This window comes from Anabrus simplex, chromosome 5, assembly GCF_040414725.1.
Source record: "Anabrus simplex isolate iqAnaSimp1 chromosome 5, ASM4041472v1, whole genome shotgun sequence".
NCBI classification, from domain to species: domain Eukaryota; kingdom Metazoa; phylum Arthropoda; class Insecta; order Orthoptera; family Tettigoniidae; genus Anabrus; species Anabrus simplex.
Genome location: NC_090269.1, coordinates 119604158 through 119625438, shown reverse-complemented (window position 1 = coordinate 119625438; position 21281 = coordinate 119604158). Strand labels below are relative to the sequence as shown.

Sequence of the window (21281 nt, the reverse complement as noted above, 5' to 3'; positions counted from 1 at the left end):
TGAAGAAGAAATGGATGATAATGATAGTGAATAATATAGCAGAGATATTTCATATAGTTAGTAGATTTAGATAGTTAATAATATTAATTTAGATCATGATATGATTTTTCCGTTGAGGTAGAAATAGCAAATAGGTTAATAAGTTCCCAAATATCAAGAATGATTGTTTTTTTTCCTCAAGTTTCTGAAATAACTGGGATAATGAGACGGTTGGTTATATGGGGGAGACCAGATTGTAGATCCCATACTGAATTGAAATACTGATATATTTTATTGGTTGCAAACTATAAACGATTAGCAAAATAGAATCTTTAGCGAAGCTAAGCAATTATAGACATAAAATGGCGACTATTAGTCAATTGAGGTCACAAGTTGAGGAATACCAAAAGGAAAAGGATGAGGAGATAGAGAAGATAACCGAGGAGTTAGAAAAGGCAAAAGAAGGGCAGAAAGGAATAATAGAAATATTGAAAGAGATGAGCAGAAAACAAGAAGAAAAACAAGAAAAAATGATTAAGAAGCAAGAGGAGATGCAGAAGAAGCAGTTGGAAGAATTATTTGGAAAATTTCAAGAAGAGTACCAACAGAAACAGGAAGAGCTGCAGCGAAACCAGATGGAAGAGATAAGAAAAATGGAAGAGAGGCAGAAGGAGATGATGAAAACAGAAATTGGTAAAATCGGAAGAGAAGTTTTCGAAATAAAAAATGGATTAACGAATCTTCGAACCGAAATGATTGAAACAATGGAAAATAAGAATAAGGAGATCTATGAAGAAGTAAATAGAATCAGAGGCGAATTAACAGAAAGTAAAAAGTATATTCAAAGCTTGAAAGAGGATGAGATCAAGAGACTAACTGACAATATGGAGTCAATAAAAATAGATTCACAAGAAAAATGGAATCAGTACGAAGGAAAGATAGAAACAATAAACGAAATTGTACAAACGACGAACAAAACAATGGAAGTGAACTTTATAACAGCGCGTGACCAGATTGGAGACAAAATAGGTATCATAAAAGAAGAAGAACGTATAAGTCCACAAAAATCATTACATGAAAAAACCGGGAAACAGAAGAAGCAAGAAGAATGGCGGCAGAAGCAGCTAGGACAAATAAGAAGAACGGAAGAGAAGCAGAAGAAAAGAAGAAAGGTGGAAATTGGAATAGTCCGAGCAGAAATTTGGCAAATGCAGAACGAATTAGAGAGGAACCAAATCAACGAACAGGACCAAGAAGGAAGATACTTATTTGAGTCAGACCAAATAATGATGAAGAGAATCGTGAGAGAGCTTACAACTATAACAGGTGTAAATCAAGTACATCACCATGGAGGAGGTGAACCGAATCCAAAGGTGAAAATAAAAGCAGAACAGGCAAGAACGAATGTCAAGCGGACAGGGAAATTTCCGAAGGAAAGGAAGAACGAAATGGATTATCGAAATAAAAGAAAACGAACCAGAGAAAAGAAGAGATGGGAAGGAGCGATTAAAGGTCGACATATCAATGGAGATATAGAGGACGCCGACGGTCTAGAACTTCAGGAGGATAAAAGAAAAGATAGAGAAGAGCAGAAATTGAATACGAAAACCCAAACTTGTCAATTATGAAGAAGACCGAGAATAGAATGTAGAATGCTTCATTAGAACTATGCAGGACACTATAATACAAACAGGTCAATGAAAGCTCCATTTGAATACAGAAGAGAAAACAAAATAAATGTACTGCGAACAGAACATTTATTTACTTTTGACGGGGAGCAAAATGTACCATTTCATTGCCCAGTTTGCGTCATGAACGGCAGTTATATCGCTGACAGTTGCCATGCATCGCGATGGAATGATGAAAATTGTATGAAAAAAAAGAATATATTACTAGGAAAATACACCGACATAAAGAATCAAATAAGCCGCGGAATACAGTTGTGACGATCGGACTTGAGAAGTCCATGCGGCCGTGAACACGTCGAGAGAAAAACTGCAGATGTGTCAAGTCGAGTAGGACGTGAATAAATCTTGAGACGGACAGACCTAACGAATCCATGCGGCCGTGAAAAAAAAAAAAATTGTATTGTTATCCCGAGCTAAAAAAAACAAGAGTCACTTAAAAAAATCTAAAAAGAAGTCAATTTCGGAACGAAGTATCGAACGAGATTCTATACAAGAAGAGAAGGGATTGAAGCTGGAGAAGAGAAATTATTAATACAGTTACAACCATATGCGAAAAGTAAAGTAAATTACATCAAATTTCATATACGAATTATTAATATCTGGCGCGGAAGAAGAGCAAGGAAGGAAGATCTGATCTCGCAGGAGAAGTCGCCAGTTTACATTTTAAAATCAGCGTCAAGCAGAAAACATTTTTGACTACTATATAAAATATTACACCTTCTTAGTGTTTGCTAAAAAGATAGAGAATATACCCTGGATTGTTCAGTTCATAATTGAAACATGTATCTAATGACGACCTTCAATATATTTTTATTATTGCATGTAATCGACGGAGACATCATGGCTGAGTAATTCAAGGATATGGGGTCACAATCTGGAGGAACCCTAACCAACCGTTCTGCATGCCCGAAGCCCGAGTCCAGTTACCGGCAATGACGAGCACATGAACGCGACATGCTGTCCAAAGAAGACCCAGGATGAAATCCAGCCCAGCGGAATAGCGGAAGCAAGATAAGTGGAGTTCCTTATAGTTAATTTTCGTAGTTAAATTATTAGATTTGTGCGAATAATAGTGTGTGTTTAAGTTGAAATATTTGTACAGCAAGGTTAATATCTGGTTCATCGAGATATAAACTCCATGAATAGTGTCTTTGAAAAATAATCCATGTAATCGTTTGAGAACTCGGATCTAGTTAGTCTTTGACAAACCAAAAATTTATACTCCATGTATAGGCATGTTTAATTGTGTGCGTGTGTAGAGCTAATACAAATATAATACAGTATTGTGTCAGGGTGAAATAACGAGCCCAAATCAACTTCACGAACAGAACAGAATAGGAATGTTTGTTTACTTGAGGAAAGCTTTGAAAATCAGTATTACAACGTTGTGACAGGATTATACGTCTTTCATAATGCAAATAAAGCTTAATACAATGTACAATGAAATGAGATCGTACTCTAAGACAGAAGGAAATGACATGATGTTTAATCGTCATAAAAAAACGTGAGTAACATAGCCTGAATTATTAATACATGCCTTTAATTGCAGGAGGAATATAGTTACTTGTGTTATTTAATATCATAAACTTATGACATGTTATGATATTGTGTTTAGTGGAATATACGTACTTCGTGACACTCGTAAAGCAGCAATTGAAGTAATTGAATGAAAATGTCGATATGTACAATGAAATGAGGATATTGTGCGCAAGAATATAGGTTGGATTTATGGTAGTAAAGATGATTTATGAGGAATTATGAGACGTAAGCTGCGTATATGGCGAAAATATGGCATATATTAATAATTGGTGGAATTTATGCAGCGTAACGCCGATATTAGGTTAATGTTGTTGTTATTGTCACGCGATATATACGGTAGCATGTCATGTTGGGTTAAATGGAATACGAATACAACCATATGAGGTTTTTAAACTTACAGGCTGTTTATGGTGTACGATCATCAAGAGTATATCCTAGAAGTAACGTATTTACGAGAGAAACTTAGTATTTTTCTAGAAATATTTCACATGCTAGGCTAACTTCAAGTTGATTTCTGGTCAAAGACATGATTGGAACTAGGAAATGTTTTCATGATCCATAAAATTACCATCCATTAATAGATGACTTTCATTTACGATTTTATTCGAAATCTTTCGCAGATAGATTATTGTTATTTTTGAATCATGGTATGACACTATCAGTTGAATAACTTGCTTGTTGACACATGAATGTTGTGTTAGGTTACTCCTACACACTTTTAGGAAAAATTATGGATATTTAAGTTCATTTTATAGACATATTTTTTTTTAAGGTGATTTACGATAATATGATAATGAATGGCAATTTTTAAGCCATGATTTCTGGAACTCGCTTATGTTGCTTACGCTATGTCAGAAACTCTTGAGGAAAGATATTTAATTCATTTGAGAAAATTGAGGACACTTGGTTGGGATTTAAATAATATTTTGAAAATATTTCTACAGTTTTTTTTTTAATATGGTATAATGATTCTAAAGGGCAATTGAACAATATGTAAACATCATTCTTGATATTTAACCTAAATTTGAATAATACTTAGATGTTATTTCAACAGTAATACAAGATGTTACAACATCGATGATTGATATTTGAAAAATATTTAAATGGTAATTAATATTATTATTAATGATATTCAGATAATATTTTAAGAAATATTTACAATATTTTGTTTAGGGATTGGAATTCAGTGAATACAAATGAGCATGTAGATGATTTCCTTTACTATTTTCCAAGTACTATCATTTTATTATTCAATAAACTAGGTGATAAGAACTTTGATTGGAATTCTTACTATTCATTCATTTATTTCTTTATTTTATAATTCGTAAAGGTATTTGGAGGCATATGAACTAGCTGTTTGGTAAATGAACCTAGAGTTTTGCTTAGTTATGGGTTACAATTGAGCTGTGATGGTTTACGAATGGACTTAAGGATGAGGCTGTGCATTATCTTCAGTTGAGTCCACGTAAAAAAAAACGGATATATATACTTTTATCACAAATTTTATCCCTGAAAGGTATCGTGCAGTGAATATATATGTAATTGATATCATAACATGAAAAGTAAGAGATATTTCACAGAATAAGTAAAAATCGATGAAGGCGAAGGAGTATTTATATCGGACGGGATGAAATATTCAAATATTAGGACAAGACTGGACACTTATATTCATATAAGGTCACAGAGTTAGGATGATGCCCTCATGTCTCATTCCCATCCGTATGATAACTTGTAGTGTGCGGGAATTCATTATATTTATTTGGCCGCCTAACATTAGATAATGAATTATTGGCCGGAGTTTATGATAAAGTAATGGGAAAAGGCACGATACGGATAATGTACCCCGTTGTGAGCATTAATTGTCACCCATGTGAGTGGCAAATTGAGAAAGTCACCACGGGAAATGACGGTCGACGAGGTACAATACATACATACATACATACATACATACATTACATTAAGATGTTTCTGCAGAGGACAACAAAAATGAATGTGTTAAGCGAGAAAATGTACTACCGGTACTGAATATATGAATAAAAACTATCCAACAGGGATATGAAAACACTAGATACGATTTTTTCTGACATGAGGGCATTTTACGTTGTGTATCCACGGGTACAGTGAAAACTATATCTACCATTTCTCAAGATGAGAGGAAAGAATTACAAGGTGTGAAAAACACGAGAGAACAAATATGAAAACCTTTTCTACTGGAGCTTAATAAAATAAGTGCACTGAAAGGTGTAAAAAACACCAAACAAATATTAAAACATATGCACAGGGGCCAATAAAAATATCCAAGTATTATTGCAGATCACACACTTTCCAAAACAAATGTTAGTAGAAGCCTTTTATTTCGGAGCAGTGGGTTATTAAACATTATTTTCCGGTCACACTCTTAGACAATGAATTGAAGGTTACACTTGACCATGTGTGACCAGGAAGAATCAGGAGGATTGACTTTGCCTGCCATTTTGAAAAACTTCTACCAAGTCGAATGATCGAGTCAAAACTCAAAGATGCAAATTCAACATTCACAACCTCTGCATGCTTAAAGATGCAGATGCCAGTCCACTTTCTGATATATTTACTTTTTAATCTTCATTAGTAAGGAATTTCACAACTTTTTTCATATACATAACTAGGCTATCACAAGACAAATATGCACAACTCTAGTCAATTTCCCATGATTATGTTCCTAATCCAGATATCAAGCGACAAAACTTCACTGTACCACTCAACACAAAATAAATTTCTAACTTCTGAATGGAATGGGAAATACAAGCACAAATAGACTCACTGTGTTACTCAGCAATCTTGCTGCTAATTGGCAAGCAAAACTGAACATTCCTGAGGCTAACGGCTTGCTCCCCGAATGTGCAACTTATCTTGTGAAGTTTCAGAAATATGACCTCTTTTCATAATCATGCAACTGTGGCAACGTATCTTACCCGAGTTGGAAATCATGTTTGTTTCAAAGGGATGGCATATAACACTTTCAGGGCTAGGAAAAATGTGATCATACTAAGCGGTAATAGCGAAAATTCGTGATGCAATAAGTGAGGAATTTTTTATATAGATTTAATACGATGAGAATCGGGACTTTGAATTTATGACGTGCTAAGTAGGAAAACATGTTAATGAGTAACGCAGTAATGAGGTTTCACTGTATATTCTTGCTCTGGCTATGCTGAATAATATCAACTGAAATTCCTGTCCAAGTCCTGAATTTACTAGCATACTCATGGACATAGATTGTGGAACTGAACAGTAATTCCTTATATTGCCATCATTCTAAACCACCACACACTCTTAAAAACCTCTGAAACTCATCTGTTACGGAATCCTAAAAGGTGAAAGTGGATGATGTGAAGAACTAATGAGCTCTTGAACTTTCATGGTACTGCTTCTCAAATTACTTTAAGAGATTTACAGAAGCTTAGAAAATAAACAGATATGTCTCATGAAACAAGCCACTGTCAAAATGCTCACAAATCTAAATTCACAGGAAAATAACCTAAAATAACTAAGTGACATATTCTCCTTCAATCTAGCTATATAAAAACTTTGACCAATTTTGATAAATATTTTAGTTTCAAAGTGTAATTTCATATACGAAGAAATGGACTAGGACTACTTATAAGCTTCAGGTGGTTGAATGGCAGCATTCACTGCAGTCATGAAAACTTGGAGGAAGACAACAAAGTTTTATGCAGTAAGGAAATAAGTAGGTCTTCTCTATAGATCTAAGTAGACCATAAGAGTTACATTTCTTACCTTGGCTACTGCTTTGAATCCAAAGGCAACTACAATGCCGAGAAAAAAGATTAGGAGATAAGGAAGATATGTGCAGCTCACACCTCGCCTCTTCTTTGTTGCCATCACAACAAAGTTCATCTTTCTATCCGAATATGGAGGATATCGAATCCTGAAAAACCAGTACCATTTACTTTTACTTCACTCGAGTAATACACTTTGCAAGAATAAAACACAAATGGATCAAGCAGAAAGTGTATATAAAAAATAAACACACACACACGTACATATATTTATTAAGAATTTTCTTTTTATGCCATCAGTCCTTGGAATGACTGATGCAGATCTCCAATCCATCTCCCCTCTTCCATTCAATCTGAACATTAACTCTCCTGATTCAACCTATCTGTCTCTCGAAACGAACAGGTCAACTCTCCACACTCAGCTAGTTCATTATGCATATCACCTTACTATGAATTAGGTAAACAATTAAGTACAGCGCTGTCAGCCTTCTGAGGAGATACTGTGAAGGTAATGTATTCCCCAATTGGCCTGGTTTGATGCAGGGCTCCACACTATCCTCTCTTAGATATATTGACGGATTCCTGCAAATGTTAGTCATATAGCATCCATAGTGTGGCAAAGTTATCAATGGCGGTCATTTGAACAGGCCCACACCTGCAAACCAGGTTCAGGACAGCTGTGTATACGTCAGATATATGTCAAGATCAGTATAATGGCCAGACATTTAATGCATCTGCATCAGAGATCCGAGTGAATGTGGAACCAGGGATGTGCACAAGTACCATTGGAAACCGCCTACTTGCAGCAGGAATATACGTGTGTTCTTTTGAACCAGCTTCCTCTTCTGTCATAACACTGTCGTGCACATATCCTGTGGTATTGGGCATGAATCACATGGGAATGGAATGTCGCTCCATTGTGTTTAGTGATGAGAGCAGGTCCTGCCTTCATGCAAGTGATGGCTGTTTACATGTGTAATATAGGTAAGAAAAGGTTCCACCTTATCAATACCAATTTTATTTATATAAGATTAACTTACAGGACTGGTTTTGACTTTTTGAACAGTCATCATCAGCTGTACATTGGTACCTTTACATAAGTCAAATATTGGTTGAGTTGCCTTTCCATACCTGCCAACTTTACAAAACCAAAAATCAGGAGATTTTGATTTTTAAATCAGGAAAAATCAGGAGAAATCAGGAGATACAATTGGTCAAAATTGCTTATTCTACATGTCTTACGCAACACAGTACTACGATATATTTATAACACTTATTGTCTCAAAGCCCGACTGTTGCTATATGAGGCTACAAGGCTAAAAATTACACATCTCTATTCCCTCACAGGAAGTGCGTGAGTGGGATGATCGGTCTCTGATAAGCCTACCGAAAATAGTATGAACTCATGCTCCAGATGTGTGAATCAGTCATGCACTTAGATGCCATTACTTAGCAAATGCATAGATTAATATATTGCATCAAGCACCTGCGCAATTATGCGAAGCGCAATGCTATTTGGATCAAATAACTAGCTGATGTACCCGTGCTTCACTACGGAATTCTCAGGAAGACTGTCCTTATAGTTTTCCCAAATGAAGTCAACATCTCATTACGACGACGCCAGTATGAATGTCGTGATTAAAAGCTATGATTTCATACGAAATATTCAATAAAATGAAAACAGTACATTTTCTCAATTTTTGCGAAAGGTACTACAGTGTCAATCTAACAGTTCAAAGTTTCAGAGCTAGAATGACCAGGCTGCAGACAGCCGCAAACACTCTTGTGTAATTATTCTGTTTAAGTGTGCACACTGCTCATTCAAATCACTACCTCCGAGTAGGGATCGAATAGCTGGAATACTATGATGATCCAGTGTGTAACGTACCAGTAGTATCAGAAAATTTATGAACCAGAAGAATGGCATGCTAAAGAAGAGAGATCTAACTCCCCACTCCCCAGCTTCTTCCCGCCAGTATTCAGGCAGGCTGTTATACTTGAAACCCAGCAGTAATCCCGTCTATCGTAGATAAATGGCAGCAGAATACACAAAGCACATCACAACAAACAATGGTCAATGTAATGCTATTGTTGATCAATTTTATGAGCTTTCTATATTGGAGGCCTTCACATTTAGTTTTCTTCTGAATCTGTGATATTAGAGCATCTAATGTAAAGTGAGTCGTCCTTTCTTTCATGACTCCCTCTTGTGGTATTATTCAAGCGATCGTTCCTTCATGACTTTCTTCATTATTATAATCTTCAAAATTTAATCACCATCACCACCACCAATATTATTGTAGTCAGAACAGTAAAACTGAATAAGCAAATTATCACAAAAATAATTTATTCTATTATTACCACCTATTCAATACAAGCCACGTGCTTCGTGGATGAAATCTACATAATACTATATACACTTCTCAGGGACATGTTTCGCCCCTTGTTAACGGCATCATCAGCCTGTAGGTAACCTTAAGGTCAAATGTCTGAAACATTATCTATTCATATATGGATTACAATGAAAAGTATGTTACACATTAATCCATGTATGAATAGATAATGTTTCAGACATATGAACTTAAGGTTACCTAAAGGTTGATGATGCCCTTAACAAGGGGCAAAAAAATGTACCTGAGAAGTGTAAGTTATACGAATCAATCATGAGAAGTGTCTCTTGCAAAACTGAATAAGACAAATAATCGGAAATTGCATTCTCTGTAACTTTTGTTATGTAGTATTTTTCAATATGACCACTAAGATAGGTAATTTAAAAAAAATTTTGGCACCTTCCCCTAAACTACCATTTCGAACAGAGTGAATAAAATTATTTATAGCATAGACTGTAGTTCCTTATTCCCTGACTTTACATACAATTCTGTTCACCCATTTTCTCGTACATCGGCGCTGATATGGACTTAGCAAAATAATAATAATAATAATAATAATAATAATAATAATAATAATAAAAAATCTAAATTCATGAATATCTCTGTTATTACAGCTGGTACGGTAAAAATGTATAAGACATAAATGATAGGAAATTTAATAATATATAACTTTAGTTATGTAGTATTTATCATTAGGGCCAATAATAACATAAATATTTGAGAATTAAATTTTAGGCCTTCCCCTCAACTACCATTTCACTCAGTGCGAATAACATTATTTATGGCCTAGATTGTAGCAACTTATTCCCCGACGTTATATACCGATTTTCATTAAATTCTCTTCAGCCGTTTTCTCGTGATGAGCCTGCGCACGTACAGACAGACAAACAGACAGAAATTACGGAAAATTAAAACTTATTTCTCCTCGTTAATATGGCCACGACTGGTACGGAAATATCATTCTTTTTAAATTTTGAGCAATGTACAGACAAAACATTTTATTTATATTGAGATAAATTAAAATTAGTCAGAATTGTCTCCAAATGGCTTCTAAAATCTCTAGAAGTCACCCGTCGTTATCATTGAAATTATGTCACTATATTACTAAGAAAGCGACTAGTCTCTAGAATCGACCAAAGAGGATGGAATCGACTAGACTGACGTGAACGAACACGAACATAGCACGCGAGAACGAGAGATTGACAATCGATATGCGCGTCGCGATATACAGGTTTCAATAAACATCGCACATTCGCGCACATTTCTCGCATTAATAAACTTCGATATTTCGTTTGAAAGCGGCCATTGAGCGAAGGACTTCCGGCCACTGACGTAAAAAAGCTGAAATGGAGGGATTTGAAAACAAATGTTTGAAGTTCACCAAAAAATCGGGAGAAAAGATAGAATATTCGGGAGGCGGGAAAAACTGTCGAAAATCGGGAGTCTCCCGCCTGAATCGGGAAAGTTGGCAGGTATGCCTTTCCAAATGGAGAAGTTGTGGGGAAGCACTATGTCCAAACATTCAAATTGGGCATGTTTAAGAGTAAAAATTGGTTATATGGTACAATCTAGATAGCTGAAAGCCACTTTGTCTTTAAGGCCTAAAATTTGTGTAAATTAGCTAATTTTAAAAAAGTACAGGTATATTAAACACTCTAAAATGCATAGCATACGTTAAAATCACATATCCCTTTCAGACCGTGTACGCACAATTGTGCGGGTTCGTATTTTATTTATGTCTGAGCTTATTTGACGTTTTCTTGGCGCTAGACCGGACTGCAGTGCTTGTGCGGGACACGTAGCATGTACTTCAGCTGTTTTTTATTTAGTACTTGACCACCAGGGGGCAGGAAGAAGAGTTAAAAAATACAGTTCATTAGGAATATGGCGGGAAGCAGTAATGCCTAAAGTAAGTACTTATTTATTGCATTCATATTAATCTAGAAGCTTTACTGAATATCAGAATATAATCAACGAAGTGTGTAGATTGTGTAGCAAACGTAAATTGTGAACTTACAACATCGTACGTAATACCATGAGGTTTTGAATGTTGATACGCACAAATGTGCGGGCTAGGTTTCCTTACAGCCAATGCATGCAGGAGTGCTGGGTGCTGTCACAAAAAGGACTGTGAAAGAAAAACTCGTACTCTACATGAGAAATGAAATGTATAAGATTTTAACTGTTTAAAATCGTTCCACACTGTAAAATAGAACATTTGATCATGTACATGTGCATATTCACATGTACTGAGTTGAATTTTTTAATTTTTTATTTTCTGCAAGTAGTGAATGAAGTCCTGACACACACAATTGTGTGGGTTCTGTTTTCCAGCCGATAGTTCTTATTTTGTAAAATAAACTGTAAAAACATGCATTTGAGTGCATTTTAGTAAGTTTTGGACGTTTAGACACCTCCAGATTTCCTTCAGGTCTGACAACAAGCTGCTGCTGCCAAAAGGGCAGTAATAGCAAAACTCCTCCTCAATGTAGAAAATGTAACGTTTACTTGTGTTTGAACGAAGATTTAATTGTTTTAAATTATTCCCCACTGTAAAATAGAACATTTGATCATGTACATATGTATATTCACATGCATTGAGGTATTTTTTCTTTTTTGTAAGTAGTGAAGTAAGTCCTGACACGCACAATTGTGCGGGTGCTTTTTTTCAGATGTTAATTTTTATTTTTCAGAATGAACTAAAAATATATTTATTTAAGAGCATTTTAGTCAGTTTTTGACATACAAACAAAAATTCACACTGCCAGTTTTCTTTCAGGTCTGAAAGGGATATTAAAATATACAGTGCATGTTAAAATCCTTTATAATGGCTCAGATCACTTTGTTGGAATGGATTTATACATCTTGTGTATGTCTATATTCTTGTTTGAGTCCAATGTAGATGAAGAATGTCAGTGCTTGCGTTCATGGGCAGTGCTCTCGTGGGGGTTCTACTATATATTAAGATATATCCACTTGTATATATGATAGGTTTATCATATTGTTAATAGCAATTCCAGTATACGAACGGAGGTAGATATGTGCAGCTGTGATTGATACATGGACTTTAAGTACGGTATTGAATGTAGTCTCCAATGTGCGTGAATATTTCAGATGCAGGGTGGTGGTTCTTTTCTCGTCTATAATATTTTGGTGGTGTGTGTTATTGCTGTCGTGGTTGGGATGCGTTGAGTTTGGCTGCCTGGCGTGTACCGAAAACCCACACACACATCGAATACCATCAAAATAGACTTCATCCATCCCAATACTCACAAAAAAGCAGCTTATTATAGCATGATCTACAGGGCTTTCAATATACCATTATCAGAAACTGACTTAAAAGAGGAGATACAATTAATCCATGAAATAGCTAAAAATAATGGTTACAAGAAAGAAATGATCAATACGATCATCCAAGAAATCAAATCTCAACCAAAAACTAGATTGACCAAAATAGATAAACCTAAAAAGGACTATGTATTATTTACCTTCAATAATGCACACATATATCCATTAACCAATATTTTTAACACATGGGTGATGGGCCCCGAGAAATCTCGTAGTACGCTCGCCAGCGGTAGGTGACGGGCCCCGAGAAATCTCGGTTTTATTCATGACATTGTTTTCGGTCTTCCTGTGACATCTCTTGACCATATATTAAACTATTTCGAACTTGCACATTGAGTAGAATAAATCGTAGATGTATATCTGTCACTTTTCTTTTATTCTTTGATTTAGTTTCGAAGCGTCGATTTTCTTTCTGCCGGTTCAGTCAATGACAAGATGGAGCTCCCGCGGAATACGGTGTTAGCTGACGACGATAAGAATTATGTGCCGATGATCGTTCAAATGGATATAGTGATAATGAATTAATGGAAACTGAATGTGAGGGTAATAGTGGAAGTCATATTCAAGCCTCTACACGCCGTAATTTACCTAGTGTACTTATTTATTCAAGGGACTCTGACGACGACAACGATGTAAACATTAATGATGTGTTGTTGAATTAACATGCATTTGCTTGCTTATCTTAGATATGTTGAAGTACTACTAGGGGCATTGGTTGATTTTGTTTGCTAGTTGCTTTACGTCGCACCGACACAGATAGGTCTTATGGCGACGATGGGACAAGGAGGGGCTAGGAGTGGGAAGGAAGCGGCCGTGGTCTCAATTAAGGTACAGCCCCAGCATTTGCCTGGTGTGAAAATGGGAAACCACGGAAAACCATTTTCAGGGCTGCCGACAGTGGGGTTCGAACCTACTATCTCCCGAATACTGGAAACTGTAATACCAATATAAATGGTCCGTTATTGGACATTATAAATTTTCCAGCTAACTCATTCTTGGTTGCCAGCGTTTCGCCCTCGTGTGCTAGGGTGGGCTCATCAGTTGGTACCTAGCACACCTACCAATACGCTGGCTAGTGCATACCGTGGAGGCCACTGCGTAGGCTACCTGGAGCCACCGGCAGTGCCAATGCACTAAGAGACTTTGTCTCATCAGCAAAAATTGATGCCTGCTTGGCCATCAGATGATATGGATGTTGATTCCCATAGGGAATCTGAAATATTTGTCCTGAATGAGTAAATTTATAATACCAATATAAATGGTCCGTTATTGGACATTATAAATTTTCCAGCTAACTCATTCTTGGTTGCCAGCGTTTCGCCCTCGTGTGCTAGGGTGGGCTCATCAGTTGGTACCTAGCACACCTACCAATACGCTGGCTAGTGCATACCGTGGAGGCCACTGCGTAGGCTACCTGGAGCCACCGGCAGTGCCAATGCACTAAGAGACTTTGTCTCATCAGCAAAAATTGATGCCTGCTTGGCCATCAGATGATATGGATGTTGATTCCCATAGGGAATCTGAAATATTTGTCCTGAATGAGTAAATTTATAATACCAATATAAATGGTCCGTTATTGGACATTATAAATTTTCCAGCTAACTCATTCTTGGTTGCCAGCGTTTCGCCCTCGTGTGCTAGGGTGGGCTCATCAGTTGGTACCTAGCACACCTACCAATACGCTGGCTAGTGCATACCGTGGAGGCCACTGCGTAGGCTACCTGGAGCCACCGGCAGTGCCAATGCACTAAGAGACTTTGTCTCATCAGCAAAAATTGATGCCTGCTTGGCCATCAGATGATATGGATGTTGATTCCCATAGGGAATCTGAAATATTTGTCCTGAATGAGTAAATTTATAATACCAATATAAATGGTCCGTTATTGGACATTATAAATTTTCCAGCTAACTCATTCTTGGTTGCCAGCGTTTCGCCCTCGTGTGCTAGGGTGGGCTCATCAGTTGGTACCTAGCACACCTACCAATACGCTGGCTAGTGCATACCGTGGAGGCCACTGCGTAGGCTACCTGGAGCCACCGGCAGTGCCAATGCACTAAGAGACTTTGTCTCATCAGCAAAAATTGATGCCTGCTTGGCCATCAGATGATATGGATGTTGATTCCCATAGGGAATCTGAAATATTTGTCCTGAATGAGTAAATTTATAATACCAATATAAATGGTCCGTTATTGGACATTATAAATTTTCCAGCTAACTCATTCTTGGTTGCCAGCGTTTCGCCCTCGTGTGCTAGGGTGGGCTCATCAGTTGGTACCTAGCACACCTACCAATACGCTGGCTAGTGCATACACGAGGGCGAAACGCTGGCAACCAAGAATGAGTTAGCTGGAAAATTTATAATGTCCAATAACGGACCATTTATATTGGTATTATAAATTTACTCATTCAGGACAAATATTTCAGATTCCCTATGGGAATCAACATCCATATCATCTGATGGCCAAGCAGGCATCAATTTTTGCTGATGAGACAAAGTCTCTTAGTGCATTGGCACTGCCGGTGGCTCCAGGTAGCCTACGCAGTGGCCTCCACGGTATGCACTAGCCAGCGTATTGGTAGGTGTGCTAGGTACCAACTGATGAGCCCACCCTAGCACACGAGGGCGAAACGCTGGCAACCAAGAATGAGTTAGCTGGAAAATTTATAATGTCCAATAACGGACCATTTATATTGGTATTATAAATTTACTCATTCAGGACAAATATTTCAGATTCCCTATGGGAATCAACATCCATATCATCTGATGGCCAAGCAGGCATCAATTTTTGCTGATGAGACAAAGTCTCTTAGTGCATTGGCACTGCCGGTGGCTCCAGGTAGCCTACGCAGTGGCCTCCACGGTATGCACTAGCCAGCGTATTGGTAGGTGTGCTAGGTACCAACTGATGAGCCCACCCTAGCACACGAGGGCGAAACGCTGGCAACCAAGAATGAGTTAGCTGGAAAATTTATAATGTCCAATAACGGACCATTTATATTGGTATTATAAATTTACTCATTCAGGACAAATATTTCAGATTCCCTATGGGAATCAACATCCATATCATACTGGAAACTGGCCGCACTTAAGCGACTGCAGCTATCGAGCTCGGTGGGCATTGGTTGAGTACTCATACCAACTTTAAAGATAAAGTCTTTACTGGTTTAATATTTACGTTCATTTAGATAATCAAGTGCACCCTACTATGCTTAGTAGAAAGATGTCCGGTCCACAGGGTATGTGAGAAGCTCAAACATCCGGTCAGCAATGTGTTAAGAAACATAACTTAAAAATAGCCTTCAAGACCACGCATAATAGCACTAACATCTTACACAACACCAAGACAATCAACAGTAACAATAAGTACCATCAATCAGGAGTATACCGAATCAGATGCAACAACTGTGAGACTAGCTATATAGGACGTACCGGTAGGAACTTCGCAATCCGATATAATGAACACATAAATGCCGTAAAACATAATCATTTTTCCACAATAGACCAGCACACTGATGAATACAAACACAGCTTCACAAACATTGCAAATGATATGAAAATATTAAATATAAACCCTAAAGGCCCCTTGCTCAATATAACTCATTGTACATACTACTAGATCAATACGTCAATCCTAATTACAACATAAACGAAATTACAGAAAAAAAACCAACACCATATTTAATAAAAACATCCCCGCTTTAAAAAACCACTACTTCAAAATAATCAACAAACAGAGTTCAGCACGCACTACAGCGCAGATGACCAACATGCCCAGCTCCACCCCTACCCCTACGACAGTAACTCTCCTCACCCACCCCTCCATCCCCCTTACAGCAGCAGACACAAGCCCAAAGAAAGCATGATACAGTACACGCCAGGCAGCCAAACTCAACGCATCCCAACCACGACAGCAATAGTAAGTACTCATCACGTTAACACACACACACAAGCAGGCATGTTTTTCAGATTATAATTTTCTCACACTACTTTTGTCTCTTACAGACACACACTAGCAAAATATTATAGACGAGAAAAGACCCACCAACCTGCATCTGAAATATTCACGCACAATGGAGACTACATTCAATACTAGTCCATGTATCAATCACAGCTGCACATATTTACCTCCGTTCATATACTGGAATTGCTATTAACAATATGATAAACCTATCATATATACAAGTAGATATATCTTAATATATAGTAGAACCCCTACGAGAGCACTGCCCATGAACGCAAGCACTGACATTCTTCATCTACATTGGACTCAAACAAGAATATAGACATACGCAAGACGTATAAATCCATTCCAATGAAGTGATCTGAGCCATTATAAAGGATTTTAACACGCACTGTATATTTTAATATGTGATTTTAACATATGTTATGCATTTTTGAGTGTTTAATATACCTGTACTTTTTAAAAATTAGCTAATTTACATGAATTTGAGGTCTAAAAACCAAACTCGCTTTCAACTATCTAGATTGTACCATATAACCAATTTTTACTCTTAAACATGCCCAATTTGAACGTTTGGACAAAGTCCTTCCCCACAACTTCTCCATTTGGAAAGGCAATTCAACCAATATTTGACTTATGTAAAGGTACCAATGTACAGCTGATGATGACTGTTCAAAAAGTCGAAACCGGTCCTGTAAGTTAATCTTATATAAATAAAATTGGTATTGATAAGGTGGAACCTTTTCTTATCTATATTACATGTTACCTATCAATGCGGAAAATGAAACTAATTAATCATGTGTACCAGTGACCTGGTGAACGCCATCTTTCAGAGTGTATTCACTACTGACATATGGGCCCAACTTCCGGTATCATGATGAGGGACACAATGAGTTAAAATTTCCATTCTCCTTTGGTGTTAGTGAAGGGTCCATTAAACCATGCCTGCTGCATCCAGGACACTAACCCATCATCATCATCATTATTATTATTATTATTATTATTATTATTATTATTATTATTATTATTATTATTTATTTTCCTTAAATTGTACATGTACAATTTAGGGGTGGTAGATGGAGAAAGGGCAAGCCCCACATACACGGAAGTGCCTCCATCTCCACATGTGTACATAAACTCTACTGAATATTTACATACAAACTTATGTAGACAATTTTAAATTTACATATTTACACTACAAACACTGTACCCTTAGAATAATAATTATCTTGATTTATCCTGAAAATATTAGAGTAAGAACACCCAGCCATTGATACTCTCACTCAGACCCCTGTATACACACTCATTCACAACCACTCACACACACGCACGCATACACATTCGCCCACATACACCTGTACTTGCACCCATCCTTCTTGCAATTCTAATTTATACAAGTTATATACATCACATATAGGTTTATATTTACATATACATTTTCTTTACTTCGCGGAGGAAGTGAGGAAGAGGAAGTAGCTTTACCTCAGATGGTATAAGGTTCCACGTACGAGCAGCCCTTGAGTAAAACCCATTTAAATATGAGGTTGTTCTAGCGAAGGGAGGGACAAGAGTAACTCCTTGGCCTCTTTTAACAGAGCGGTAATTGAGCTGCAGGCGGTGGAAAGGGAAGAGGTGTGTGTTATCTGTCAGGGATTTCCTAAGGAAGGCTACATCTATTTGTGTACATAACGAGTTCACTGGTGGCAATGACCTGGCTGTGTTTAAGGGGATGTGTTTGTTAATTAAACGTTCTGCTCGTCGCTGGATACCTTCTAGTTTCCTCATATTTTCCGTTGTAGTTGGATGCCAGGAAGGAAGGCCATATAATAGTATGGGCCACACAAGGGAAATATAAGCCGTTCGTAGGGCTTTACTTCTTCCTCCCGAGAGACATCTACGGACGAAACCTAGCGCCCGGTATGCCTTACACCTCACTTCCTCCACGTGTTTATTTCATTTCAGATTGTCCGTAATGTGAATACCGAGCAGTTTGATGGAGTTAGAAGTTGGCAGTTGGATTCCACATAGAGTAGGTTGGTTTTGGAGTGGTTGTTTAGCTCTGCTTAGTCTTATATATTTACACTTCTTAATATTTATATACAATCTATTTACCTCACACCACAGAGCTATACTATCCACATCCGATTGGATCATCATCATCATCATTGCACCCTTCCAGCATTCTGGGTAAGAGCTCTCTCCAACATTGCCCATCAGTAGGTTTCATTACCTGTGACAAATTACCAATTCCATCCTTTGCTCCCAACATCTCCCCTCAGTTGGTTCTTTGACCTTTTCATTGGTCTTCCTACCAGTCTTCTGTCAGTCTTTTTTCCATATTCATGTGGTATTCCTATTCTTCAACATGCTCAAACCATTTAAGCCTGGATGTCCTTAACCTTTTCTCCAGAGGTTCAGTTAGTCATATGTTCATTCGGATATCTTTGTTCTTTGTATGATCAAGTTGTGTTTTTTGGAGGGCAGTTCTAAGAAATTTCACCTTGCAAGTTTGAGGCTTGCTAAGGACCTTTGATAATATATAAGTAATAATAATAACAACGTAAACGTTTCCACCTTTTCAATACTAAAATATATTCACAAAATAGGCCTAGATATTGAAAGGCTTTCTGTTTTGCCTGGTAAGCTACATCATTAATGGTTATGAATTTCATGTTTTTGGTCCGTATTATATATAATATATATATATATATATATTATTCTCAGTTCAATACGGATGTTAGCATGCAATAGGAATGACATGACTTGTATTGGGTGATTTGGTTCTTAGTGGAACCTTCCTGTCGAATAGTAAATGTGGCATGAGACTGTAGAAATTGGACCCTTTAGTTCCTCTGTTCATTATTTCTGACTCAACCTGACATTACTGGCTATCATGCTGCCTAGGTATCTGCAGTGGTTTTCTACTTAAACCTGTTGGTTTTGCAGTTGTATGTTGCAACTCGAATTATCCCTGCTAATTTTCATCTCCATAGTTTTTGTTGTACTCACTCTCATTCAGTATTCTCGGAGCTTAGTTCTCCGCATATAAAGTTTACTTTGTACACCCTCCTCAGTTTCATTCCATATTGGAACGTCATCCGCAAACACCATTTTCTATTCTCTTTAAGTCCTTAGGAATGGTATCCGTAACTGCTATGAACAGAACAGGTGAGAGGGCACTTCCTTGTTGTGTCTAAGTATTCAGAGTTACCGTCTCCAATATGGACACAAATTTTGCAATCTGTATACAACATTTGAATCTTGCTGACGAGGTACTCAAGCATTCCAAGTTATCGGATACTCTTCCAAATGACTGATCTGGAGATATAATTGTATGCCTTTCCACTGTGCATAAACACACTACTGTAATTAGGCCTTTTCCTCTTTCCCAGTATTTTTCTGCCAGCATCCTCAAGGCAAATATAAAATTGGCTGTGCTCCTCTAGGACGGGCTCTTAGTATTGCTCGCACTCTTACTTCAGTGATGATCTCTGTAATCTTAAGGCCATACGGAAAGAAGAGTAATACCTCTATATTTTTCACCTTTCTTGCAGATAGGAATTAAACCCCTTTTATCCAATCTTCTGGTACCTGGTTATCATTCCATACTGCTTTGAGGACTCTGTACAACCACTGTATCTCAGGTGTACCAGCAACTTTAATGGTATCTGCTGTAATTCCATCTACTCTGGCTGACTTACCACTTTTTATCTAATGAAGGACTCACGATCTTCTGTTCACATAATTGAAATGTCCTTGTCTCTCTATCTTCCCTGGCACACATCTCATCAGATTCATTAAGTTGCTTTTCAAAATACCATTTCATGTTCCTGATGTCTCTCATAGTGTAGACTACAGTCCCATCAGCTGTCTGTATTGCTGTGATCTTTGCTAGATCACTTACTTTTTATAATTCTATGCAGCAATTTAATATTCTCTTTAATGAGCTCTTCCAAATTAAAGGTAAATTTCTCTCAATATTTCTCCCAGCAGGAGGTAGAAGAGAGAAATGATTATGACAACGATTTTGTTATGAAATATTTGAAACTGTTAACAATCACAAGTTGCATTTTGTATTACACAATGCATTTCAGGTTGCAAAATTGTGCTCACTCTCATTCAATATTCTTGGAACATAGTTCTCTATATACTAAGTTTACTTTTTACTCCTTCCTCACTTTCATTCCATATTGCTATGTCATTCGCAAATACCAAAACCTGTAGTTCTCCATTTCCAACTCCCTTAAAGTTCTTCAGAATGGTATCCTTGGTATCACCACCTGACAACAGAGTGCTCTAAAATGCATTAATTAAATTAATAAAACTTGTGACTGGCAACAGTTTTAATTGGGTATTTCATAACAAATTAATTCAGTCATGGACAAGGCCTACATGAAAATAAGGTTATGTTTGAGATAAATTCTTCTTTTCTTCCCACCCTGTTGTCTTAATTTCCATTGTCTAAATAGTTTTGCAATCTCTTCAAATCTACTATTATCTCTGCGGCCACTCTTGCTCCTCTCATTAGATTTTGATAAATCTATGGCTTTCTAGGCCTCATTTCTCTTTGCAATTGCATCTTCCATTAATCATTC

General features: G+C 37.1%; 1 protein-coding gene across 1 annotated transcript in view; it reads right to left on the bottom strand.

Moving 5' to 3' along the window:
* The window catches only part of LOC136874677 (aldehyde dehydrogenase, dimeric NADP-preferring), a 145652-nt gene that overhangs the window by 13772 nt on the left and 110599 nt on the right, over positions 1 to 21281 (bottom strand). Inside the window, exon 10 of the mRNA XM_067148315.2 lies at positions 6984 to 7134. Coding sequence (XP_067004416.2) covers positions 6984 to 7134 — 151 coding nt within the window. The remainder of the gene's footprint in view (positions 1 to 6983; positions 7135 to 21281) is intronic.